Source organism: Lepisosteus platostomus, chromosome 4 (assembly GCF_059453375.1).
Source record: "Lepisosteus platostomus isolate fLepPlt1 chromosome 4, fLepPlt1.hap1, whole genome shotgun sequence".
In the NCBI taxonomy this organism is placed as follows: domain Eukaryota; kingdom Metazoa; phylum Chordata; class Actinopteri; order Semionotiformes; family Lepisosteidae; genus Lepisosteus; species Lepisosteus platostomus.
The window spans coordinates 12,456,906-12,482,196 of NC_142614.1; the positions used below are offsets into that span (position 1 = coordinate 12,456,906).

The 25,291-nt window shown below is 47.1% G+C and overlaps 2 protein-coding genes and 12 non-coding genes across 14 annotated transcripts; 7 read left to right on the forward strand and 7 right to left on the reverse strand.

The window, feature by feature from the left end:
• The first annotated feature begins 682 nt into the window (after positions 1–682).
• On the forward strand, positions 683–4,123 carry fbxl12 (F-box and leucine rich repeat protein 12). Its single transcript, XM_088628511.1, has 3 exons — positions 683–848; positions 2,435–2,510; positions 2,951–4,123. The coding sequence occupies exons 1-3, from the start codon at positions 748–750 to the stop codon at positions 3,755–3,757; spliced, it is 984 nt and encodes a 327-aa protein (XP_088484637.1). The 5' UTR covers positions 683–747; the 3' UTR covers positions 3,758–4,123.
• A 2,203-nt stretch (positions 4,124–6,326) lies between these two features.
• Positions 6,327–17,855, forward strand: LOC148672698 (transcription factor HES-7-like). The gene is made up of 6 exons (XM_088628552.1): positions 6,327–6,448; positions 8,474–8,762; positions 9,493–13,908; positions 14,099–14,194; positions 15,618–15,705; positions 16,744–17,855. Exons 3-6 carry the CDS (start codon positions 13,870–13,872, stop codon positions 17,217–17,219), a joined length of 699 nt encoding a protein of 232 aa, XP_088484678.1. The 5' UTR covers positions 6,327–6,448; positions 8,474–8,762; positions 9,493–13,869; the 3' UTR covers positions 17,220–17,855.
• Positions 6,599–6,680, forward strand: trnal-uag (transfer RNA leucine (anticodon UAG)). Its single transcript has one exon. It is a non-coding gene; the product is annotated as a tRNA-Leu (tRNA).
• trnat-agu (transfer RNA threonine (anticodon AGU)) lies at positions 7,824–7,897 on the reverse strand. The gene has a single exon. It is a non-coding gene; the product is annotated as a tRNA-Thr (tRNA).
• Positions 8,123–8,204, forward strand: trnas-gcu (transfer RNA serine (anticodon GCU)). The gene has a single exon. It is a non-coding gene; the product is annotated as a tRNA-Ser (tRNA).
• Positions 8,505–8,586, reverse strand: trnal-uag (transfer RNA leucine (anticodon UAG)). Its single transcript has one exon. It is a non-coding gene; the product is annotated as a tRNA-Leu (tRNA).
• trnas-cga (transfer RNA serine (anticodon CGA)) lies at positions 8,823–8,904 on the reverse strand. Its single transcript has one exon. It is a non-coding gene; the product is annotated as a tRNA-Ser (tRNA).
• A 612-nt stretch (positions 17,856–18,467) lies between the features above and the next one.
• trnas-uga (transfer RNA serine (anticodon UGA)) lies at positions 18,468–18,549 on the reverse strand. Its single transcript has one exon. It is a non-coding gene; the product is annotated as a tRNA-Ser (tRNA).
• A 115-nt stretch (positions 18,550–18,664) lies between these two features.
• Positions 18,665–18,736, forward strand: trnaa-cgc (transfer RNA alanine (anticodon CGC)). Its single transcript has one exon. It is a non-coding gene; the product is annotated as a tRNA-Ala (tRNA).
• A 329-nt stretch (positions 18,737–19,065) lies between these two features.
• Positions 19,066–19,138, reverse strand: trnav-uac (transfer RNA valine (anticodon UAC)). The gene has a single exon. It is a non-coding gene; the product is annotated as a tRNA-Val (tRNA).
• Positions 19,139–19,299: 161 nt separating this feature from the next.
• trnat-agu (transfer RNA threonine (anticodon AGU)) lies at positions 19,300–19,373 on the forward strand. Its single transcript has one exon. It is a non-coding gene; the product is annotated as a tRNA-Thr (tRNA).
• Positions 19,374–21,186: 1,813 nt separating this feature from the next.
• Positions 21,187–21,257, reverse strand: trnag-gcc (transfer RNA glycine (anticodon GCC)). Its single transcript has one exon. It is a non-coding gene; the product is annotated as a tRNA-Gly (tRNA).
• Positions 21,258–21,414: 157 nt separating this feature from the next.
• Positions 21,415–21,485, reverse strand: trnag-gcc (transfer RNA glycine (anticodon GCC)). Its single transcript has one exon. It is a non-coding gene; the product is annotated as a tRNA-Gly (tRNA).
• Positions 21,486–23,149: 1,664 nt separating this feature from the next.
• trnat-agu (transfer RNA threonine (anticodon AGU)) lies at positions 23,150–23,223 on the forward strand. Its single transcript has one exon. It is a non-coding gene; the product is annotated as a tRNA-Thr (tRNA).
• Positions 23,224–25,291: the final 2,068 nt, after the last annotated feature.

The following is a 25,291-nucleotide window of genomic DNA, read 5'->3' on the forward strand; positions in this document are numbered from 1 at the left end:
TGAAAGAATTGAGACTGTGAGGGATTTTGGTTCTTGCATTTGGATTAATTACAATAACCGTTAATAGCCTTCCGTGGTGTGAAATTTCAAAATGGTGTACAATAAAACAATCACACAGCTGAGACAAGATCCACACAAATTATAACACCCAATTAAGCAAACCAGCAAGCAAAACTAAGCAAAAGAGACGCTGAGTGCATGTTTTTAGCCAAAGAGTTGCCGATGTCTGGAGCAAACCTGCGAGTAAAGACGGGGTGAGTTTCTGGGATGGATTAGCTGCGACCAGCAGTTTGATCTTTACTTCTTTTTTTTAATTCATGGAGCAATGCACCGCTTCTAGGAGCTCTGTGATTAGTAGTGAGTGGGTTTTATATAACAAAGAATATTATATTTATTTTCAAAGCAGATATTTTGTGTTCCTGTCGCATTGAGCGAGAAAGCGTGTTATTTATTGTCTTATCTACTCAGCTTGTGGCTACGGAGTAATGTATATTTTGAACTGGACTATACCGACATTTTTAAGGGGAAACCTGAAACGTCAAACACGTCAACGTCAAATTCAAGCGCTCACCAATTACGTCATTCAGCTTGATCACCAATCAAGTGACACCATTGATTAACCAATGGTAGCTCCCAAGGTCGGACTGTGACCAATCGCAGCGCCAGTCCACAGATAGGGCGGGACTAGTTCCTGACGTTCCTACCCGGTAAAGTCAACAGCGGTGGTCCTTTTGTTTACAGACTAGAATGGCCGCTGAGGGTAGCGGTTCTTTGGATTACTTCAAGGAAAATATTTTATTAGACATCTTATCGTACCTAAACGTGCGAGACTTGCTGAGAGCAGCCAGGTGAGGATTCTCAAGTCACTACCGGCATATGTTTATGTGTCACTGAAAGTGGTGCTTTAACTACAGGGTGACTCTTGCCCCGGACACACCTGTTGTTTTAGGAGTTGGTGTAGTGCAGGACTTCACTGTGGTCCCAGTGATAATCAAGATATACTCAACTGGTTCGGAAATGCAGTTCGTGGTCCTGGATGACGACGCCATTAAAACCCAACTACAGTAAATCCTCAGCGCTGTAGTTGCGTTCCCCAAAACATGCCTTTTAATGAGACTACGATTTCCTCATGACAAATGACAGAGAAGTCAATGGCTGCGTTCGTGGCTGTCAATTCACACCTTTACATTCATTTTTATTGATATTTACCAACTATAGTCTGTGTTTTCAAGTGTAGACGCGTGTTTGTATTAGTATCATTATATGCAAGTATAATGAATTTGTGTATAAGTTTGTATTTGAATGTCTTTGTGTGTTTGCATCGGCCGTTTGCTTTAAACAGATTTCCTAACGCTAGTAAAAGAATACATTGCATAACATGATGTAATCATTGGCTTATATTGGGTGTTATAATACGTAACGTGTATTCTTCTCTTTGTCCGTGATGTATGGGTCATGTATATATTATACAATGTTTATATTCTAGAATGTATAAAGTATATACATTAGTTATTTTCTGCATGAAAAAGCACCTCTAGCTACTCCAGAAGTAGGCTGGAGTAGATCCGAACAATGTAAGTAACTGTATTGAGAGAGTCAGGAGATCAAATTGATCACTTGAAGGTAGATCAAGTGTCCACTGATCTGTCAAGACAAAATGGAGGTTTTGAAATGATTGTGCTGTCAGCTGAGACCCTCAGCTGGGCTCATAGCTACACCAGACTTGAAGTGATACTTCATATCTAAACAGGTAAACAATTGTCCTTTTCTTTCTGTGTTTGAGGCACCAGTTCCCCTAGACCAGGTGTCAGACTCAGTTCCTGTTGGGCTCATTGCCTCCCCACTTCTGGGCTACACAGTGGGCCTAATTATGTTATTAGCTGCAGAATTTTACAGCTTGTCACAGAGGTTTGAGAAATGGCCTGCGAAAGAGCTTTAGAAACATCCTGTAACTGCATAAGAAAATAATGAGACTCAGACTGAGGGGAAAACCTGAAGACACTGGGCTCTGCGGTTACAGGATGAGTTTGAGATGGTTCTAACATTCTCCCAGACGGGAGTCTCTTCAGTCCCTGCCACCTGAACAGACACAGAGTCAAGCGGCTCTGTTTTGGGGTTAATTTATGGTGTGTTAGTGGTGTGTGTGGTATCTATACAGTACTTTTATTTTGTTGCATGTAGGTTGCAGTTAAAACAGTGCGTTTACAGGGGCAAAGTCACAGGAAACTGCTGTTATTTCCCATAAGAGCTTATTGATTTGTCCGGTGTTGACTTTTCAGGGTTGGTGAGGGATCCCTATGTTCATATATACTCCAGAACAAGCTGTGAAACCTCCTCTGCAAGTACCGATTTGAGATCTTCTGCCCGCTGGGTAGCTGTTTGACCTTTGGGCTCATAACAAGACTTGTTCCATAAACCTTTTCTCCCACTGCAGGGTGTGCAAGAGGTGGAAGAGGCTTATCCGTGACCACAGGCTGTGGAGACGCGTGGATTTAACCAAGTGCGGTGTGGTGAGTTGCCGTCTTGCCCAACTGTTCCTGTGACTTGCCAGTGGAGCTGCTCTGCGACAGAGTGCAGTGAGAGTCGAATTACCCAGAACTCTTCTTCTGCAACCTGTCGCATCTTCGTACCCATAACTGACTGGAGCGCTCCACACTGTGCGGGGTCACCGCTGGGAGACCGTGATCTCTTCTGGCCCTTTTCACACTGGCCTGCCCGAGCTGAGCCATCGCGATGCAGCTAGCCCTGTTCGTTTTGTCAAGCTGAGCCAGAACCAAGCCCAACACGCTTTGTTGTCCTATGCCGGGTCCCAGCAGGCCCGGGCCCTGCAGAGCAGGCTCCTGAAAGTGGGAAGTGACTGAGGGTCTTTTCTTGTGTTGATAATGGAAGCCCCAAATTCAGGACAGTACACCCGACAGCACAGCCTGATTTTCTTCTTCCATTCTGACAGGTGAACTTGAGGTTGCTGTGGTTGCTGGTGAGGCGGTACCTGGGCGCTGGACTGCGAGTCCTCTGTCTGAGGGGCCTTCTGTTTTCCTTCAAGAAACGCGCTCTCCTCTCTCAGCCCTGGCTGCAGGCGCTTGCCAGACAGTGTCCCAAGCTGCAATGTCTCATCCTGCTGCACGCTGACCTGAGGGAGGTGGGCAACTACCAGCGCCTGCCTGCCTCTCTGAAGACGCTAGAGCTCATTACCTGTGAGGTGCCGGGGGCATTCTTCCACAGCAGTGGCGTCAGCAGTGGGATCAGGATAGAGACCTTAGTTGTGGAAAACGTGTCCTCTTTCTCAGACCAGCACCTGAAAGCGCTGGGAAACTGGGAGACCCTGAGGAGGCTTGAGCTGAGGGATGCCTTCAGGGTGACAGAAGCTGGCATCCGTGGTTGTGCCAGCGGACACCTGACACAGCTGGAGAGCCTAGAACTCGGGAGGAAAGGCAGCTCCACGCAGAACGAGGGGGCGGCGGCGGGCATCGCGGATGGACTGCCAGGCCTGGTGGAGCTAACCCTGGGTGGGGCTGAAGTGCTGAACGGGCTGCCTTGTCTCCCGCGCCTGGCCCGGCTGCGTTCCCTGCGGCTCCAGCACTCCTCCCTGTCCCCCGCTGACCTCCTGCCTGCCTGCCAGGAAGCGCCCTCCCTCCGCAGCGTGGTGCTCAGCGATGTCTCGTTCTCCAGCGCCGCCGACCAGGACTCCATCCAGCAGGGCTTGCTCCATTGCGCTGTGACTTGCGTCCGCTGCACGGCAAGGGCTGTGCAAAGTTAGGCCTCACAAAGCAGGACAAAGGCAGTGCCCTCGGTCAGCCAGCAATGGTCAGACATTTGCCTCTTGGAGATCTCGCCCTTTGTTTTGTAAAGGGTTTGTTTTTTCCAGGTCATTTATTAATTCATATTTGGTGGAAATGTAGGCGCTATTAAATGTATTGCTTTCTCTTTAATCATCTGTCAGATTCATCCAGTATGAGCTACGTGGGAAAGGGGAATGATTGTGAGAGATGATTGTCTTTGTGATATTGGCACAGACCAGGAGCAGCCACGGAATTTGAGTCTGGTACTAAATCTAACTGTATTTTGAAGTTTGTTTATTTATGTACGGGCAGGGGAGTATTAAATAAAGCAGACGGATAATTAAGTGAGTCACACTATTTCATCACTTGAAACCAGACCGACTTGCACAGCAGGCAGTTGTGCTAGTCTGAATCTAGGACAGAGGAACAATCACAGTCCAGAATACATGCTGTACCAGACCATGTATTTAGCCAGCAGCCATATCACCCTGCAGCTCACAACTGGCAGCCCACTGAAGCTCAGCAGGGTGAGCCTGGTCAGTACCTGGATGGGAGAGCTCCTGGGAACAACTAAGATTGCTGCTGGAAGAGGTGTTAGTGGGAATAGCAGGGGACGCTAACCCTGCGGTCCACGTGGGTCCTAATGCCCCAGTATAGTGATGGGGACACTATACTGTAAACAGGCGCCGTCCTTCGGATGAGATGTAAAACCGAGGTCCTGACTCGCTGTGGTCATTAAAAGAGTAGGGGTGTAACCCCAGTGTCCTGGCCATATTGCCCATTGGCCCTTACCAATCATGGCCTCCTAATAATCCCCATCTATGAATTGGCTTCATTACTCTGCTCTCCTCCCCACTGAGAGCTGGTGTGTGGGGAGAGTACTGGCACACTATGGCGCCGTCGCATCATCCAAGTGGGGCTGCACATTGGTGGTGGTGGAGGGGATTCCCATTGCCTGTAAAGTGCTTTAAATGGAGTGTCCAGAAAAGCGCTATATAAGTGTAAGCAATTATTATTATGTACTTTACTGTAGTGTGGGAGTCTGCACTGTACTGCCACAGGGAACGGGATTGTTCTGTAAGAGCTGTACTGCCCTGCACTGGCTTGTATATGATCCTGCCTGTGCTACAAGGGGCTGCCCTTGGCTGTATTGTGCTGACGTTGACTATACTGAGAGGCCCTGCTGTCCGTCTGCGTCAGTACTGTGCATCGCAGTCCCATCCTTTATCACCCTGTGCCACGCCCTGCCTTTCTCACGCTCTTGTTACCCCACAGTGTCACAGTTTGCCACTCGGTACCACACATTATCACAGTGTACTGATGGCAGCCCTGAAAGGTTCTTGATCACGTTTCAGCACAATAAAGTGCTGTACCACCATTGTGTTTGACATGACATTTGTTGGAGTTTAATCAAGAGCCCCGTCTCATCTCTAAGACATCTCTTTACTTAGCCAGCCAGACTGGGATAGTTAGCATCGAACCAGAGCACCCAGGGAAACTGGAGACAACACGCAAGCTCTGCACAGAATGTCCACATTCCACTTTTACACTAAGTGCACAAGAGCTGTGAGTCCGCAGCACTAGCTACCTCACCACACACTCTCCAACACAAAACGTGCCGCTGTTATCATATTGGCTGAGTACAATAAATGTACAAGTCAGGCTGCAGACTAGACCACAGGCTCAGTTTGCAATCTTCTAAAGTACTGTAGTGTTCACTGTTTCCTTCCATGACACTGGGCAGGGTGGCACCCTTGGGGTTTGGGGTGGGGGATCTGTGCGGTTGCCCAGGAAACAGAATATGCAGATGAGGGATATGCAGTAGTGTGTGTTTGCTCCACGATTGACTGGCAGCTGAGAAGACTGCTCCTTTTTTCCCCAAAAAAATAAACTTTAGTTTATAGCGCCTTTAAAAGTGGCTTCTCAAAGCCCTTTACAGTAAGAAAAAAATACACAATGAGAGGAGACAGCAGAACTATACAATTACAACAGAGGAAGGAAAAGCAAAGAGGCATACACAGAACACAGTTGAATAAAAGACCTACTCAAGAAGGCATTGAGTCAGGGAAGGTGACCCTCTGATAGCCTTGGGGAGAGAGTTCCAGAGCTTGGGGGCATCACAGGAGAAGGCCCTGTCACCCATAGAGTGTAGATGGGCTTGGGGGACAGTTAGGAGACAAAACTTAGATGTACGGAGGCTGAGAGGTGGGTAGTAGGAAGATCGTAAGTCAGACAGGTACTGAGGCGCCAAGCCTTATCAGTGAGCATGAAGATTTGGAAGTCAATACGAAACATGACAGGAAGCCAGTGCAAAGACTCCAGGATGGGAGTAATGGGATCACTTGCACAAGATCTGGTCAGGCTTCTGGCTGCCAAAATCTGGACACACTGAAGTTGTTTCATTATGTTAAATGTTTGGAGTGGGGAAAAGCCCTTTCTGTACAGTAAGAGGACATTAAAAGTTCTATCTTTGTACAACACAGTGTTGACCCGAGTTAACTCACGTTCCAGTATTTTCCATTTTCCATCCCACGGAATAGGAAATTATTGAAGAGCAAAGCAAGTTGTGTCTGACAATCCGACAGACCCTGAAACAGCTCTGTCCAGACAGCCTGCTGGATGACTGGAGGGCCTCATCATCGACCTTATTTAACTGAGTCATTCTAAAGGTACTCCTTTACCATGGACGTCAATTAAGTGTAACTGAAACTTATTTCCAAACATCCTTTTTTATAATAACTTCTGTCTTTACAATTCCTGATTTACAGTAACTGCTATCTGCGGCTTGTGGCCGGCTTTTGCAATTGCATTCGCCGTCAGGTAGCGTGGCCGAGCGGTCTAAGGCGCTGGATTTAGGCTCCAGTCTCTTCGGAGGCGTGGGTTCGAATCCCACCGCTGCCAGTGCAGTCCTTTTAAAACGCTGATCACGCAGGGACGAAAGAAAATCTTAAAAAGAGAACACCTCTGAGCTCTTCCTTCGCATAAAGTGCTTTGTGGGTCAGAATTTTGAACTCCGCAGTGAACGATGCCCTCACTAAGATGTGATTCGTGAGGATTTCCCATCAGTAAAGACATCAAGTTGGTCGAGCGGAGCGCGGCGTCAGTGTTCGTCGGCTCCAAAGGAAACAGTAAAAGTCAGTCACTAGCTGAAAAAAAAGGGAATTCAAAACGTTAACAGTCGATTAAAGCAGTATGTGATTCTTTTTTCCAACATGCATTAGTGATTTATTTTGCTAAGACGGTGATAGCCTGAACGTTTCATACTGCTGTCAGTTTAATTTTTAAAGTTTTTTTTTTGCTGCATCGTTGGAGCTATTCGGCCTAATATTTTGAAGTTTTTATTCGGATGGATTTTCCCGATAAAATGATTAAAGTTGACATGACCCCGTCAAAGCCTTAACGGCGCTTTATACTCACAACAGAGTTTATCGTGTGGGTTTTGAAACACGTTAGCACAGTGAGCAAGAAGTAACAACCTTGCTCTAAATAAACACATTTCCGAGCACAGGGGCCGCACTCTTAGACCGTCCACGTGGGAATCATGTGTGGCGCGAGTTCGCTTTTTCCCGTTTCGCACGAGAAACAACAATCATGAAGTTGAAGCCGGTATTTTGCTTGCTAATTGAAAAGTATCCGATAAGTAACAGTATCGTCACCTGCGCGCTTGGAGCTGGTTTATACAAATGTTCTAGGGACGTGTTTATTGTGAGTGTGTGTAGAGGGAAAAGGTGTACAATATCGCTTTTATTGTCACAGCAACTGTTGAGACATGGAAAAAGTGAAGAAAAACTGCCCTATACCATCGCGAAGCGCTATTTTCGCTATTTAACGTTGTGCCATTGTTGGCTGGAACTATCGATAGATCTTAATCGGTAGGGGGTGCATTTCCCTTTTGTAGAAGGGTGCTCTATTGGGCGCCCCTCAATGCCCTTTCAAATCCTTCGTGTTTTTAGACATTCCGAGGTATTATTCGGGAAGGCAGTTGAATTTGAATTGAAATGGGAAGGCAGTAACATTCGAGGGGAAATTCAGTCTGTAAATAAAAGGCACCGCTGGGATTCGAACCCAGGATCTCCTGTTTACTAGACAGGCGCTTTAACCAACTAAGCCACGGCGCCAGTTACAGCGAAGCATGACGTATTTGTCCTTTACAAAATGGAGTCGGCTCTTACGTATCTTTGTTATGAAGGATGTTTGAGGTTTCAGTTTACATTTAGTGTTTTTTTATAAAGTGTGTTTATCGTGCTGCACTGCACAGACCTTACTACAAACCGCAAAGTCGCTAGTATAACAATTCTGTCTGACTGCAACGTCTACATCATAGCGGAGCGAAGCCGACATGCGACGAGGTGGCCGAGTGGTTAAGGCGATGGACTGCTAATCCATTGTGCTCTGCACGCGTGGGTTCGAATCCCATCCTCGTCGGGTGGCCGTCTCATTTTCCTTTTCAGAATTGGACCCAGTTTGAAAAAGAGAAAAATCATGTCGCCTCCGCAAGTTACTGCCATGTACTGTAACGCAAAACACGATGTTCAATTCACTCAGCACAGCACGAGAAGAGACCATTCTTATTGTTTTTTCTTTCGTAGGTAAATAACTCGCGTAAACCGTTCACGCACCATCTTTGAAAATTGGAAATATATTTTTCTCCCTCTGATATTCTTTAAACCTTCTGTGACCGATGTTTTTAATAGCGCGATGTGAGGTCTTTGGCTTCAAAAGATGTGGCAGCGGTGGGATTCGAACCCACGCCTCCGAAGAGACTGGAGCCTAAATCCAGCGCCTTAGACCGCTCGGCCACGCTACCCGCACAGACTAGTTTCTGTCAGAGCTGGTTCCCTTTGTGCACAAAGAGGCGGAAGCTGCGAATTCCGGCGACGGACTGGAGAAGTAACCAAGCCGACCACACCCGTGACGTGCTCCGCGGGGCTCGCTTCTTGAAAAACTGCACTGAGAAAGGCAGTAAAACTGACCAACAAAAAGGTTTGAAGCCGGTGCGTTCGTGCATCTAATTGAAAGATTAAAGAAAATGTTGGCGGAAAACGCTGCGAGCAGGGTTCGAACCTGCGCGGGGAGACCCCATTGGATTTCGAGTCCAACGCCTTAACCACTCGGCCATCGCAGCCGACGTGTAACTCCGCCTCATCAACACTCAATAGGATGCGGACGACATCATCATTTTTTTTTCGACTTTCTTTTTAAAGAAATGAAAAAATATCTGGAGTCGTAGATTCCCATTTTAATCACCATTTTTTCGGGATGATTTGTGTTTCACCATCAGAAAACACCGCCCCGCTCTGACGCATACGACAACCCGGAAAGGGACTGGTAATCCTCGCGTTAACCTGCTGTTCGTGTCTGACTCCTGCAGTGACTACGTTTGAAGCAAAGTTTCTTTTTTTTTCCCCCTGGACAATTGAAAGTCTCAAACCGAATTACTTTGTCAAATATCTCACGACTAATTTAAGATTAAATGTTGCTGTGTTGCCCGTGCGCCATTCTTTAAAGAGCCCACGTGTCATTGAAGTACTGTATATAATAAAATATAAAATAATAAACAGTTTGGTTTGTATCAAGCTGTTTACTATAGAATGTATTCCTTTCCATTAAAAAAGAGCAAAGACTCTTTTAAAGCAGACTGCGATTCTAATTGACGTTAGTTTCTGATCGCTAAAGAGTCCCCTAGTACCACTGTTTCTCTGCCTCTCTTTAGGATGATTAAACGCGGTTTGGAAATGTCGCACACATCAGTACAGTTGAAGCTGCTAGAGTCGAAAAGATCCAGGATCTCAATCCTTTTTCCTGAGAGAAGCCAGGATATCAGCTGCAACCCCGGCATGGCAGGAGTGAAAAAGCCCCGTCTGAGTGGGTAAGAAACAGGATTGATTTCGACACTTCAAGCAGCACAGAAACACACAGAGTGAGCTCTTCCTTCGCATAGAGTGCTTTGTGGGTCAGAGTTTTGAACTCCGCAGTGAACGATGCCCTCACTAAGATGGGATTCGTGAGGATTTCCCCTCAATAAAGACATCAAGTTGGTCGAGCGGGGAGCGGCGTCAGTGTTCGTCGGCTCCAACGGAAACAATAAAAGTCAGTCACTAGCTGAAAAAAAGGGAAAATAAAGCGTTAACACTCGATTAAAGCAATATGTTATTTCTTTTTTTTTTTGGCTGTATCGTTGGTGCTATTCGGACTACTATTTTGACGTTTTTATTCGGATGGATTTTCCCGTTAAAATGATGAAATGTGACATGATCCCGTCAAACCCTTAACGCTTTGTATAGTATTGCGCTTTATACTCACAACAGAATTTATCGTGTGGGTTTTGAAACACTTGTGAGCAAGAAGTAACAACCTTGCTCTAAATAAACACAGGGGCACGCGAGACAGCTGCTGCACTCTTAGACCGTCCGCGTGGGAATCATGTGTGGCGCGAGTTCGCTTTTTCCCGTTTCGCACGAGAAACAACAACCATGACGTTGAAGCCGGTATTGTGCTGATTGAAAAGTATCCGATAAGTAACAGCGTCGTCAACCTATATAAGCCAGGATATCAGCTCCAACCTTTTGACCCCCGCACGGCAGGAGTGAAAAAGCCCCGTCTGAGTGGGTAAGAAACAGGATTGATTTCGACAATTAAAGCAGCACAGAAACAAAACCGTGAAGGCGCGAGGGGTGCTCGTCCTCGCCTGGCTGTGATCCCTTCAAAGGCCCGCGCGCGCCTTTTGGTGAGCTCTAGGGCTAGTCGCACGTACTGTGTTACTTCATCACCCCCGCGCGACAAGTGTGGCCCCCCGGGCGGGCGGTTGTCCGCAGTGGGGGTGAGCTCTGTCACTTCCCCACACGGTCCCTTGCCCACACCTGGGAGACGGCACCTCGTCCTTCACACGCGCGAGGAGAGCGGTTCCCACAGTCAGACCTCACGCCTCGACTCGCTTCCCCACGGCTCTAGAGACGCACTGACCTTCGCACAACATACTACCCTGAGCAAATCCCTCCGTCTGCGCGAAACATGAGGAATCGAGTAATTTGTCGTCCTTTTTAGCAGAATAGAGCTCCTAAGCGCCTTCTCTGACTGTCCGTGAAACACTCGGGTTAACAACTGCAGGCCAACATAGCTCTGTCCGCCAGGAAGTGATGTCAATGATCGTGTTCTGACAGCGGGCCGTTTTCCTTGTCAGAGCCTGACAGCAGAGGGAAAGTCTGTGAGACTCTGTGCTTTTCTACACTCAGAGTACAGTAATGAAAGAATAAGAAACCTTACATTTCTATAGAGCTTTTCTGGACACTCCACTCAAAGCGCTTGACAGGTAATGGGGACTCCCCTCCACCACCACCAGTGTGCAGCCCCACCAGGATGATGTGACGGCAGCCATAGTGCACCAGTACTCTCCCCACACACCAGCTTTCAGTGGGGAGACGAGCAGAGTAATGAAGCCAGTTCAAGGTGGGGGAATATTATATGCATGGTAAAGGCCAGGGGGAAATTTGGCCAGTAACACCCCCACTCTTTTCAAGAAACAACCTGCTATTTTTAATGACCACAGACAGTCAGGACCTCGGTTCTATGTCTCATCCAAAAGACAGTGACATTTTACAGTCTAGTGGGCCCATCCCCATACTGGGGCATTAGACCCACACAGACCGCAGGGTGAGCGCCCCCTTCTGGCCCCACTAACACCTCTTCCAGCAACAGCTGTAGTTTTTCCCAGGAGGTCTCCCATCCAGGTTCACACCTGCTCATATTCAGTGAGCTGCAGGGTAATATAGCTGGTCGCTGTGCTTTTTTGTGACACTGTCCATATGTAAGTTACTTTCTAGTTTTTGAAATGGGATTTACTATATATAAGTGACACTGATGGAACTTTTCAGTCTATGAAGTGACCTCTGAATTTATAACTGACCTACCAGGACCAGGGCTGGACATCCTGCAGACACACTGATCCCTCAGGACCAGAACTGGACACCCTACAGACACACTGACCCCTCAGGACCAGGACTGGACACTCTGCAGACACACTGACCCTACAGGACCAGGACTGGACACACTGACCCCTCAGGACCAGGACTGGACACACTGACCCCCCAGCACCAGGACTGGACACCCTGCAGACACACTGACCCCTAAGGACCAGGACTGGACACCCTGCAGACACACTGACCCCCCAAGACCAGGACTGGACACCCTGCAGACACACTGACCCCCCAAGACCAGGACTGGACACACTGACCCCCCAAGACCAGGACTGGGGATTAAGAAAAAACTGATCTTTAACTGCAGTCATGTTAAAGACAAGCATTGTCTGGTCACATTCACCACAGATCATAATGTGAGGCAAATTCTTACAATCAAGAAAGTGGGTCACCCCCATTTAAAGAGCTCACAATAACACAATAACACGTGTTAGCAAATACGGGTGATCATTTCAGGAGAACAGAAATGTCTGTTGTACGGTGTGCCATGTCCTCCCCTCAGACTGCACTTCACCCGACCCCGGCCCCTCGCTGTGTGCCTCCGGCACGCTTCTCGCATTTTGTCACGCCGGTGGTGCAATCTGACAAACGGCGCGACACCTGCGGCGGGGGGAGGTGTTAACGAGTAACACCGCAGATCCCGGGAGCGGAAGCGCGTCGCCTCCCCCCGCCCCGCTCCGACATCAAAGAGTCCGCGGGGAAGGGCTGCCCGTTGCGCGAGATGACAGCTAACGATGTAAAAAGCAGCGCGTGCTTATCACCTGGCACTCTGTGTAAACCCTTCTTCACCTCCTGCGTGTTCTTCTGGCAATATTAACTGGGGGTTAGTTAGGACACCCCCCGACAGACAATGTCTTCCCAACAGGGCTAAAGACATAAACTTTCAAACTGCTCATAAGTTTTATCCAGCTAACACTTTCTAGACTCAGATATGAGCAAGAGGATTCATGTGTGTTCTGTAGGGCTGGAAAAGACGCCCTGAGACATGTGCCACCTGTATAAAGACGACGTTGTTCTGGATAGACTTGCAAAACTTCTCTTCAAGCATTTAAACGTGAAGGCTAGATTTAAGGAGTTTGAAATTGTGTTATAATTTGTAAGATGTGGTGTAGAAAAAGAAAATGTATTTATAACTGACCTGTTAGCAAATCATATTCCCAAAACAAAATGATCGAATGCTATTCCCACCTTTGATGCTTCTGAACTCGTGAACTCCATTAAAACGTGAAAAATAAAATGGCAAAACCCACAATTGATATATGCACAAATTGTAACTTCTTACGTCCGGCTTTGTAAAGGCTTTTGTCAACATATTGTTCTGTGTTATATGCTCACTTTTTAGGTTTCCTCTTCTACTTTGTATTACTTGATGTTCAGTTTGAAAAAGAGTATATGCAACAATGAATAATTGACACAACTTAATAACATCTCGACAGAATGTAATAAAATGGATTAAAGTGTAACAATGTATTGGAACTGAAGTGGAATTGCACCGTGTGAATGAAGAGAAATGACACTTATTTAAGAATTTTTACATTTTAATAAGAAAAACAATGTTTCCGATTCTGGGGTTTTCTGTAGTTTGTACTGTAGCAGAAATACGTCCGATATTGAAGGATTGATCTTGAATTTATCAAGCCCTTTACTGCTTGAGTCGTGCTAATTCTGATTTTGAATTCCTTCACGATATTAAGAATGCAACTGCCAAATGAATATTTAGATTTCTTACAGCTGTATTTGGGCTTAGGTACGTGGCAAATTCTTACCCAACTCGGAAAAAAACGATTAAAAAAATAATGTATGTTATTGACATACACTGTAGCAAGTTAAAAACTGCTATTCATTGAAGCCTCCTTCAATGAGGTTCATCAACAGATCTGGCGGTAATATCTGAGGTGGGATTGCTCTGGGGAGGGGCAGGGGGCAAGTAGTCTGCTGCCGTAGGCCGAGGGTGTCCTCCCCCCCCCCCCAGCGTTTACATATGAGAGTCCCTCCCCGCCCCTCAGAACTGACCTGTGCGTTATACCCGACTGACGGAGAGCTGTCTGCTGCCTGCGTCCTCACGACTGACCCACTGCCGCTCACTGGAAACTGGAAGAACCCCATCGAGCGTGGAGATGACCGGAGCCCTGGCTGAGGACAAGGGACTGAGAAGGGTATTTCTTGTTCTAGTCTTTCACCGAGAATCCCAGCCGACCTTTTCTGCTTCGATCTCTGTGCTGTTCAGAAATCGCCTCATCGGGGCTGTCTGGGGCGCTGCAGGCGACACCCCTCTGCTCTGTCACCCTGTGTGTTATAACCGGGCCCCCGGCAGTCGCGCTAACGTCCTGACTGATTCTCGCGCAGATGTGGAAGCCGCAGGCGGAGCGGCGGCGGCGCGAGCGGATCAACCACAGCTTGGAGAGGCTGCGCGTGCTGCTGCTGGAGAGCACGAGGGAGGAGGTGAGCGAGAGCCGCCGGGAAGTGGACTTTCCAAACTTTATTACACCTCTCTTCCTACTGAATGATTTGACTCCGTCTTGAGATAAAGATCCCAAGTACCCGTAATTTGCTAATTGGAAAGTATCCGATAATCTGGCAAACCATTTAGTGGTGATGGACACACATTTAGACAGAGTCCCAGACAGAAACACAGGGGTCTCTAATCCTTGTCCCTGGGGAGCCTCAGTCTAGTATTTTACCATGACATCAACTTCTTAAAAGATATAGAACAATTCCATTGCGATCAATTAAAAAAGCAATGAGTTCAATCAAAAAAGCTCTCCACTTTCTAATCACTTCATCCAACTCAGGATCACAGGACAGCTGGAGCCTACCCCAGCAAGCAATAGGCACAAGGCAGGGTACACCCTAGACGGCAGTTCATCACAGAGATACACACTCACCGGGGCCTGTTTTCCAATAGGACAATTAACCTACCAGCATGTCTTTGAACTGGAGAACACCTATATGAAACCCATGCAAACATGCACACTCCACATGTATAGTACTCCAGAGAACTGAACCCAGGGCTCCACCACTCTCCTGGGTGACCGCTGGGGGTCAGAATTGGTCAGACTGCCCCTTGCACACCTTACTCCAACCTTAAGTACAGACTGGAACCAATTTCCTTAATACCACCCCTTGTTCCCGATTTGAACCACTGACCTCCACCAAAAACCCAGCAACAGCAAAACAACCCCTGTACCAGCCAGAACACCATCCTCAGACTGCTGTCAAATCTATGGGAGCCCGTTTCCACCAGGGAGTAAAAAAAAAGGGCTATGGTATCTCAGAGTTGCGACTTTATATCTCAGAATTGCGACTTAAAAACTCAGAATTACAACTTTATATCTCATAATTGCAACTTCGAAATAGCCCATATTTCATTGTCTGTCCTTTTGTTATTGTAACTGATTTGTGTTCTAGGGCTTGTGCCCCTCGTCACTCCCACCCTAGTTCGTGCCTCACTGCATGGGCGCAAACCCAGGTCTTCCCAAGTTGGAATCCTGAGTTACTAAATCGGAATTCTGAGATACCATAGCGCGTTTTTTTTTTACTCCCTGGCGGAAACGGGCTTCCATACGAATCCTTGCACCAATCCGTAACTCTGTTTTAACCCAGTCCCCAGACTTATGCCAACCGTCCTCTGACTGACACATGGTGATAAAATGCTGGAACTGCACCTCAGTTAGAGTTCGTTAGTCAATGCTGTGTGAACTGTGTTGGGAAAAGGTACTTTTCTAAAATAATCCCTCTAATTAAGAATGCCCTTGATTAGCAGGATTGCTGCTTGCATTTATAAGAAACTAGGGGAAGCTGCTTTGTAAGTAAGACTGGACACTCAGTTCAGTACATCGATCAGTGTATCCAATGTTCCCAGCAGATGCTGAAGAATCCCAAGCTGGAGAAGGCGGAGATCCTGGAGCGGGCTGTGCAGCACATGAGGAGATGGACCCTGCTGGGACACTACGGTACGTTAATAAGGCAAAGCCTGTGGCTGGCTCAGGCGAGTGTCTGTCTGGCTTGTGTCTGTCTCTGCTTTCCTGAGTGATGCTGCTTTTTTGTCTCCTTGATCATTGGGATACATTCCTCTGCCCTGCTGCCTGGCTTTCATTCTAAGACTGCCCTTCTTTCTGCCTGGCAGATCTCTCCTGTGCCCGTCTCCCTGTCGATCTGCCCGTCTCCCTGTTGCTCTACCCTCCTTCCTCTTGATCTGCTCGTCTCCCTGTCGATCTGCTCACCTCTATCAATCTGCCCTTCTCCCTGTTGCTCTACCCTCCTTCCTCTCGATCAGTCTGTCTCCCTGTCAATCTGCTTGTCTCCCTGTGTATCTGCTCGTCTCCCTTTTGATCTGCTCGTCTCTCTGTCGATCTTCTGTCCCTCTGTCATCTGCCTGTGTGTCAGATGACAGAGCCCTCGGAGCCCTGTACTGGATAAATGGATGGGTGCACTCCCTGTGCCCAGGCTGAGCAGGGTCTGTTAATGCAAGAGGTGTTAGTGGGGCCAGCGGGGGGCGCTCACCCTGCGGTCCATGTGGGTCCTAATGCCCCAGTATAGTGACGGGGACACTTGACTGTAAACAGGCGCCGTCCTTCGGATGAGACGTAAAACCGAGGTCCTGACTCTCTGTGGTCATTAAAAATCCCAGGGTGCTTCTCGAAAAGAGTAGGGGTGTAACCCCGGTGTCCTGGCCAAAATTTCCAATTGGCCCTTACTAATCATGGCCTCCTAATAATCCCCCTCTATGAATTGGCTACATTACTCTGCTCTCCTCCCCACTGATAGCTGATGTGTGGTGAGCGTTCTGGCGCACTATGGCTGCCGTCGCATCATCCAGGTGGATGCTGCACATTGGTGGTGGTGGAGGGGAGTCCCCATTACCTGTAAAGCGCTTTGAGTGGAGTGTCCAGTGTAAGCAAAGTGTAAGCAATTATTATTATTATTATTATTAATTATTAATGCTGTGGTAGGGCTCCTGCATCCCTCTCTGATCTGAGCTGTTTTTCCAGGGTGGCCAGAGGGGGCGCCAGAACGGAGTTACGAGCACGGGTTCGTGGGCTGCCTGCGCACCGTGGGCGAGTTTCTGGAGGGTGGGGAGGGTGCCCGAGCCCCCAGAGCGAAACGCAGACTGCTACTGGACCACCTGCCCTCACCGGCCAGCCAAGACCCAGATCGGACCCAAACGCGACTCCACGACCCGTCCTCGCCTTCCTCCGCCCTGAGCATACATGGGCACTGCCCCTGCCCAGCAGCAGGGGGTGCCCTGCTGGACCGACGAAGTGCTGGCAGCTGCCAGTCTGGGACTGAGACCCTGGTGCCACAGGGAGAGGTTGGCAGTGCTGTGCCGGGAGAGGAGGCGGAGGGATCTTGTGGGACAGTCTACAGTTACCATGGTCACAGTGCCCAGGGCACGGCCCTCTGTGCACGGCACCCTCCACCACAGACTGCAGTGCCTTTGCACAATGTGTGGCGGCCCTGGCCTTAGAAACAAATAGACTGTACAAGACAAGTGGGGGTTGACCCACTGCTATGGGACTAAAGCCCTGCTGTATTTATAGAGAGTATTTAATTATCAATTACTCAAAACCTGGAGTGGAAATGGCTGTTTTGACTAGAAGGTTGTCACTTCTGATCTTCCTCAAATTCAGATTTGACTTGTGAGCAGTTTAAAATCAATCTGAAAGGTTCAATATCACCATTTATGCCCAAACTGCACAGATCTTAGTCTTTTCCTCAGATCAATCGATGCTGCAGCCCCCTCCTTAAATCGTTATTATGAGCACATGTGAGACCCGTGGGCAAGAGTCTTGATTCACCGGCGTCGTCAGTAGCATAATTACAGCCAAAATCATCATTGTCTTCATCTTCATCATCCCCCAGCACTGCTGTCATCATAGTAACTGTAATTACTGTCATTATCGTCATCTTCATCACCAGCCATACCGTCACTGTCATTTTCATCGCCATCATCATCATCTTTATTGTTACTGCAGTGGAAGTCTTGTCTCTCTGTGCCTGAGCCTTCCTCGCCTGCTCTGAGTTGCTCTCTGTTTTCTGTTGTTTCTCTGCTGTCTGTGCTTTTCCTGTCCTTAACACATATATATATATATCTGTATTATAGTTCCCATATTCTATTTTTTAATAAAAATATGTAAGTAATTATCATCTCTTATTTCTTTCTGTGTCTTTTCTCATGCTTTCCGCAGTTGTATTTAGCGAACCAAACCGAAGGAGTCTCGGTGCTCCCGGTCTCTGTTTAAACGGTGTTTCCTAAACTCGCGGGTCCTGGTCATCAGCACTTCGTGACATCCTCGTCATCGTTTAATCTGAGGTGTCTTGGGCAGCCGAGTGGCTGGCTGCCCCGTTTCCTGTGGGTAGTCTTGCACTTCGCTTTATCACGAAGAACCAGGTATATGCTTGTTGAAACGAAAGCCGAATTTATGTAAGCGAGTGGCTCTAGTCGTTCAAGCGGTTAGCCGCGCAGGCTGCAAAGGAACAAGTCAAGTTTTAATTCATGCTGAAAAGAGAAGAAATGAAACACAACGTTTCGGCTGTGGAATCTTCTTCAGGTGAGTGGCTCTATACAGGCAACAATTCCTCCAAGATCTTCTATGAATTTGTGCACAGATTTAAATAACATTCTCATTTCCACTTCATCTAAACTATAATCCCATTTCAGTGCTGTTTACTAATAGTATAAAGATTTGTTTTTTGCTGATAAAATACGAGACCTCGCTGCGAGCAGGGTTCGAACCTACGCGGGGAGACCCCATTGGATTTCAAGTCCAACGCCTTAACCACTCGGCCATCGCAGCACATAGGAACTGTGTTTAAAATTGTGTTAAAAACTGGCACAACAAAAACCGGAAACTAATAATGGCACACGACTTATTTCTTTAAGCACCGCATAATAGGAATGTGTAACCACGTGGGGATGTAGCTCAGTGGTAGAGCGCATGCTTCGCATGTATGAGGCCCCGGGTTCAATCCCCGGCATCTCCATCTGTTTTTTTTTCTCTACTGTCTGCTTTGCTTATAAAATATCCGACATTATAAAATAATTACAGTTAGTTGCAGTTTTTATTTTCAGAATAAGAAATATAAACTTTCATTTCTGTATAACAAAAACATTTTAATTTAAGAGTAACGCACATGTACCCTGGACGCCTCTCGGATATGTAATAGCGTGTATTTCCTAATTTCCTAAGCTACATTGCAGCGCTGACGAGTATTGACACAATACTGTACAAGTAACTTTGAAAAATATGTTAGGACTTCTTTCTTAAGTGACTACACTTACATGTACGGAGGTGTTCTAAAACAATGCGGACTGGTTCCACTGGGGCTCGAACCCAGGACCTTCTGCGTGTAAAGCAGACGTGATAACCACTACACTATGGAACCGGTTACAAACGCACCTCTTCCAGGGCTACTTGGAACATCGAAGAGACTTCACGAATCTGGTGTTTACCGATTCTTACACGTACGGCGCTGTAAACAAGGTGTGACGTAGTCTTTTCCACGTAGGGACGTGAAACTAAGCCAGGCACCGTAACCGCAGGGGTGGCGCCGTGGCTTAGTTGGTTAAAGCGCCTGTCTAGTAAACAGGAGATCCTGGGTTCGAATCCCAGCGGTGCCTTTTGAAAAGATATGTCCTCTCTGCTGTTGCTGTTGTGTTCTTGGTGCTTCTAACTAAAAAAAAAACATTACATTAAACATTAAGCATTATTTTTTTATTTTAGAAATGCCAGGACAAACAAAAGCGTGAAAGTTGTTCAGCAATTGGCACCAAAACGCGTTGTTTTCCTTGCAGTTTCTCCTGTATTAAATGGGGGTGAAGTAGTTCAGGTGGGTAGTTGCGTCAGCATGCATAGGCTGCAGTAATAGGTTTATTCCATGCTGAAAAAAAGAAGAAAGAAAACACGTTTCCGCCGTGGAGCCTTCTTCAGGTGAGAAAGACAGGGCAGTAAGCAAAGGTAATGTAGCGGGAGAACAAAGGCTGGGAGAGAGGAGGAGTGGGAGCAGAGGATAGAAAGAGAGGCCAATCAAGAGGTGTGAAGACAGAATAGGTGTAGGGAGGTGTGAAATGAAACTTCCAATGAATGGAAAAATTTGAAAGTGGAGTAGTCTGTCGTTAAGAGAAGGGGAAGGTGTGATCCTAGCTGCAGGATTCTTTTGGTTTCGGTGGTCTTTCTGATGTATGAGTTCGGAAAACCGTCTTTGAGAACACAGATGGAGAGATTACAGTGGTCGTGCCTGTAGGGTGGAGAAGTGGTAGTTAATAGTCCTGGGGATAGGAAGTGTGTTGGGGTGGTAGGGAAGCACAATGGGGGTGCTCAACCTGGAGCCCTTCGGATGTGTTTCTCTCCCAGTGACAGCAGCAGGAACAGAGAGGTGCTTTTCGGAGCTCAAGCGGATTAAAATTTACGCACGGTTGAAAAAAATAGACAAATTGATTTTTAGAGCGTTTCTTAAAATAAAACTTTCCTATCTGCTCTGCCTTACTGATCTGACATTCCGTGTGATTCAGTGCACTTTTTCAATTTCTTACTTAATTTTATATTTATACAATTTATATCTACAAAAGTTTAATGCAGTACGTTTTATGTTTTGCTTTAATTTGGGAGAAATAGAGATCCTGTTTATCATTATGTATTGTTGTTAATGCTCCTTTTAATTATTTTCGATGTTAAAATATTTTTTGTTTACCATTCTGTAAAAAATTGTCTCTCATGTTCTTGTTTATGTTATTTATTATGTGTCCTTTGAAGCTGGTCAATAAAGCTTTTCTAGTTATATAGTTAGTGAATTTAATTGTTCTTAATAGTACAATAAGGATGTGCTTGGAGCTGATAGTGTTGTGTGTGATCTGGAGGGGCCCCTTTCCAAGAGCCCCTAGGCCCCCCAAAAAGCTAGGCCCGGCCTTGATCTGTACTAGCATCGCCCTTTGGTGCAGAATACAGTGAATCTTCAGAACTTTTCGTCCCGCAGTCGGGTTAAGTGTACCAAGTTTACCTACTGCAGAACAAAACAATACCACGGAAAGACAGTAGGGGGCGTGCTAAGACTAAGAACTGCACAACCGCTCTCATGTTACAGTATTTTCAGGGTGGGCTACTTGTGAAATGTGAAGCGCTGTCAGTGATCCAGTCTCTCGATATCTAATGACTATATATGCTTTGGCAACACTGTAATTTACCGGTCATGCAAATAAAGCTGCATGAATTGAAATGATTTTTCGGGTTTTTTGCTGAACCACATGACAAGAGACGGCCTATCGACTTAACACTTGCGATCTGCCACATTTTTGTTTAAAAACTTGTGTAAAATGTAGAAGAATAAAGAAAATATTAGGTGACGTCCTACTTTTAGAAATTAAAAGCTGCATCAGTTCAGTTTAATACTTTATTGCTATAATAACTAGATACATGTTTGGTAAGAAAAAGGAATGTTGCATTGGCCGGGAATCGAACCCGGGCCTCCCGCGTGGCAGGCGAGAATTCTACCACTGAACCACCAATGCTTGATAAACTATCTGGGCATTCCGAAAATGCTCCGCTTACACCCTCTTCCAGTTATGAATACAGAGTGCTCGTCCTGGCTATTTCACCAGGGGAATTACGACACAAAAACAAAAGAAAAAGAACTAGATACATGAGTTTGGTAAGAAAAGGAAATGTTGCATTGGCCGGGAATCGAACCCGGGCCTCCCGCGTGGCAGGCGAGAATTCTACCACTGAACCACCAATGCTCACGCAATCCTATGCTAACAGACGGCCACCTGAACTGAAGCCAGCCTCTTACTGGGAGTCCTTCCTTACTCTATTTTCGTTTTTATTTCTACTAGGACTTAAATAAATTGATTTTCTTTCTACATTTGGAGCATTTGAGCTCTCCCAGCCTTCTGGCGTGCCTGGGGCAACCTACTACGTAATTCTCAGTCTGGCTGATCTCTACACAGACGCTGTAATGCCCTGCGTTACTGCGCGGTCTGAAACTCTTCATAACTGGGAGAAACTGTTGTGCAGATAGAGTCTTGTAATAAACTGCCATTGTCTGCGACAAAGCTGCAAAAAAAAAACACGATATTGTTTCGTGAAATAAAAATAATCTTTTTTTATTTCCGGCCACCGTCATCATACACGATACACTGGCGTCTACGTTAAATGTACCCCCCACTAATAAGAAACGCCGATCACTGAATTCTCTGATCGATACAATCGACGCGTTTCCGCTGTTTTCCCGGCAAGCAGTGACAGTTCTTTTATGACAAGAAAGAGCAGACGTCTGCAAACCACTCCGTCTCAGTCCCTGGTTTTAGGCGTAACAAGTTGCGTGTGATGGCCCGGTATCTGTGGGGTTCTGTTCTGCTCGCGATAACATAATTGATCTGATTAATTCCACCCAGTCATTTTCTAATCTAGGTGGGTAGCTGCGTCAGCATGCGTAGGCTGCAAAGGAACAAGTAATAGGTTTATTCCATGCTGAAAAAAAGAAGAAAGAGAACACAACGTTTCGGCCGTGGAGCCTTCTTCAGGTGTCAATTTTCTAATCTAAATTAATCCAATTCAGGGTCTCGGGGGAGCCTGAGCCCATCCCGGCAAGCAACAGGCGCACAGCAGGGTACACCCCGGACGGGATACCAGTCCATCGCAGGGCAGACGCGTAGACACACACAATCACAGCAGGGCCAGTTTTCCCAGTTGGATTGAACTCTGAGGCATCAATTGCAAAGGACCTTAAGATTGACCCAAAGTGTGTGCAATGACACAAATGTACTGATTGTTTAATGAACCACGGCCACCAGCGGGGTGTGAGACCCGCCTTCAAACCCATCGCTTTCCCCCGCTTGTCTTCCAGCTGGTTAGCAGTGAAGGCGCGGGGCTCAATCCTAAATCTCCGACACACGCCTCCGGGCTAATCCTATACGCTACTGCAAACGGATGTGTCAGAGCTTCGTTTCCGCTCTGAAAGACCACACATAAACCATCGGGTTGGTAATTGAATCTAGTAAGTGTTTATTTTACTGCGAACCGTTTTAAACGTTGTTTCATTTCACCTTGTTTGGAAGGCGGTGTCTGTCAGGGGTTGTCCAAACTATTTTCCAGTTAATAGTTTCAAATATTGTATTTCAGAAGGATGTAGAGGGAAGGACGAATCAGGGTTTACACAGATTCCCTATACGGTCATTATTGCATTTTTTTTTCGTCTTTTATTTCCACACCCAAAAACAGATCGACTGGAAAGCCCGGCAGGTGGGTTCTGACGGGGATTCAACCACCCTCTGCACCCCCATACACCCTTGACACGCGCGTGCTCGCTCGGAACCGGGTTTTCGGCACTGCCACCTCCGCCGAGCCCACCGACAGGGTGGAGGAAGGGCTCTGGTGGCGATTATGGAGGCGGAGCAGCGGGGGCGCCGTGGCTTAGTTGGTTAAAGCGCCTGTCTAGTAAACAGGAGATCCTGGGTTCGAATCCCAGCGGTGCCTTTTTTGTGTTCCGCGTCATCCATTGAATATGGGCCCAAGATGTTAAGAGGTTGAGCTGTTATAAAGCAATCCTGCTACCAAACAAGCGCTAAAACTATATCTCGCATCTTATCGACGTTAACTGAATGGGTTCATTCACGAGAGCGAATATTGCATGGGCATTCACGGATATCCGTGGGACTGCAGACCTCCCCTTAAGCAAGCTTTCCTGCATCGGTTTTCGCAGGCGTCTTAAGGGAATACTCCAGTTTTCCCGTCTCTTCAGGGGAATTTGCGAGGGAGTCCTACAGGAAGTATTCTCCAGATTTCGCGTCGCTGTTAAACGGTAAGACGATGACGCTGAAGCGCTGTCCTTCGGGCGAGATGTTAACATTGGGTCCTGGCGCTGAGCCCATCAAAGATCCCAGCGCTGCTCGGAGGAGTAGGGGTGTTAAACGTCTTGTCCCGGTCGAATCTCTCCCCGGGCTGTTCGTTCGGGCGCCGCAGTTTCTCACCGCTATGCAGTGGGAGATCTGCTGCCTGTCACAAAGTGGGGGCAGCACTTTAGTGGTTTTCTTTGTTCCAAAAACGGTATTTAAATGACCTGTTACTCGTTTTAACGCCTAAAAAGGACATACTTCCTCAAAGCACTTTACAGGTAATGGGGACTCCCCTCCACCACCACCAGTGTGCAGCCCCAATCATGATGCTGCAACAGCAGCCATAGTCCGCCAGTACGCTCCCCACACACCAGCTCTCAGTGGGGAGGAGAACAGAGGTGAAGCCAGTTAACAGAGGGGGAATATCAGGAGGCCATGATTGGTAAAGGCCACTGGAGTAACACCCCTCCTCTTTTCAAGAAACACACTGGAACATTTAATGACCACAAAGACTCAGGACCACAGTCTTACAGCGTATCTAAAGGACGGCACCTTTTTACACTATAGTGTCCCTGTCACTGTACTGGGGCATTAGGAGTCACATACACCCCAGGGTCTGCACCCCCTACTGGCCCCACTAAAACCTCTTCCAGCACAGCAACAACCTTAGTCTTCCAGGAGGTCTTCCATCCAGGTACTGACCAGGCTCACACCTGCTGAGCTTCAGGGGGTTGGCAGATGTGAGTTGCAGGGTGATATGGTATGCTGGCCGTTTGAATATTTAGACATCTTTTTCTATATAATTGTACTACAAGTGAGGTGTGGAGGTTAGCAGCTCTGGGGTCCTGGAGTTAATTCTAGACCTGGTTTGCTATCTGCATGGAGTTTGCATGTTCTCCCGTGATTGTGTGAGTTTCCTCTGGGTGCTCCAGCTTCCTCCACCCTGTTCACAGACAGGATACTTGTTGGCTGATTGGCGTCTGGGCGAAGTGGCTCTGGAGTGTCCGTGTCTCCGTCCTGCGAAGGACTGGCCTCCCTCCGGAGTGGAAGGAGCGGCTAGAAGACGGATGAATGAACATACAGCCCAGGTGCTAATTCAGCACTTGCCCCTAATGGCGATGGAGCGGGCCGGGGTGCGCCTGCGCGGTACACGCCAATCCAGAAACGAGACTCCTGGCACGTTCGCGCGGTGAGGGAGCCGGGTGCCGATTCGGTTGAGCGGGTGAAACTTTCATTCCGAAGAGATAACGCTGAAATACAGCGAATGCGTCTCTGTTGTTCTCTTCTTACGACCACGAGGAAATAAACTTATCCTCGCCGCAGCTTCGATTGTGGAGATAAAAATGTATATGTAAATATCTCGCGCCATTTCCCCATCCTGTGACTTTTAAGTCTCAAGTGCATCGCTTGTATGACTCTTCAGCAGCTGTCAGCTCGAGTTTCGGGTTAGTGCGAGTGACATTTGCAAATTATTAGCCATTACGCGCTTAGGTTTAATGTTATATAATATAGCTTTCTACATACATATATATATATTATTTAGAAAAACAGCAGGAAGAATAACTTTAAATGTTAGTTTAATGAACCCTTTTCATTTTATGTCAAGATTAAAGATGTGTGTTTTTTGACCAGGGGGATTTGCCATGACGCTTTGCAGGTATCTCGTATACTTCAAAATGAAACACCACCACGCAGTGTGGTGTTTGGCC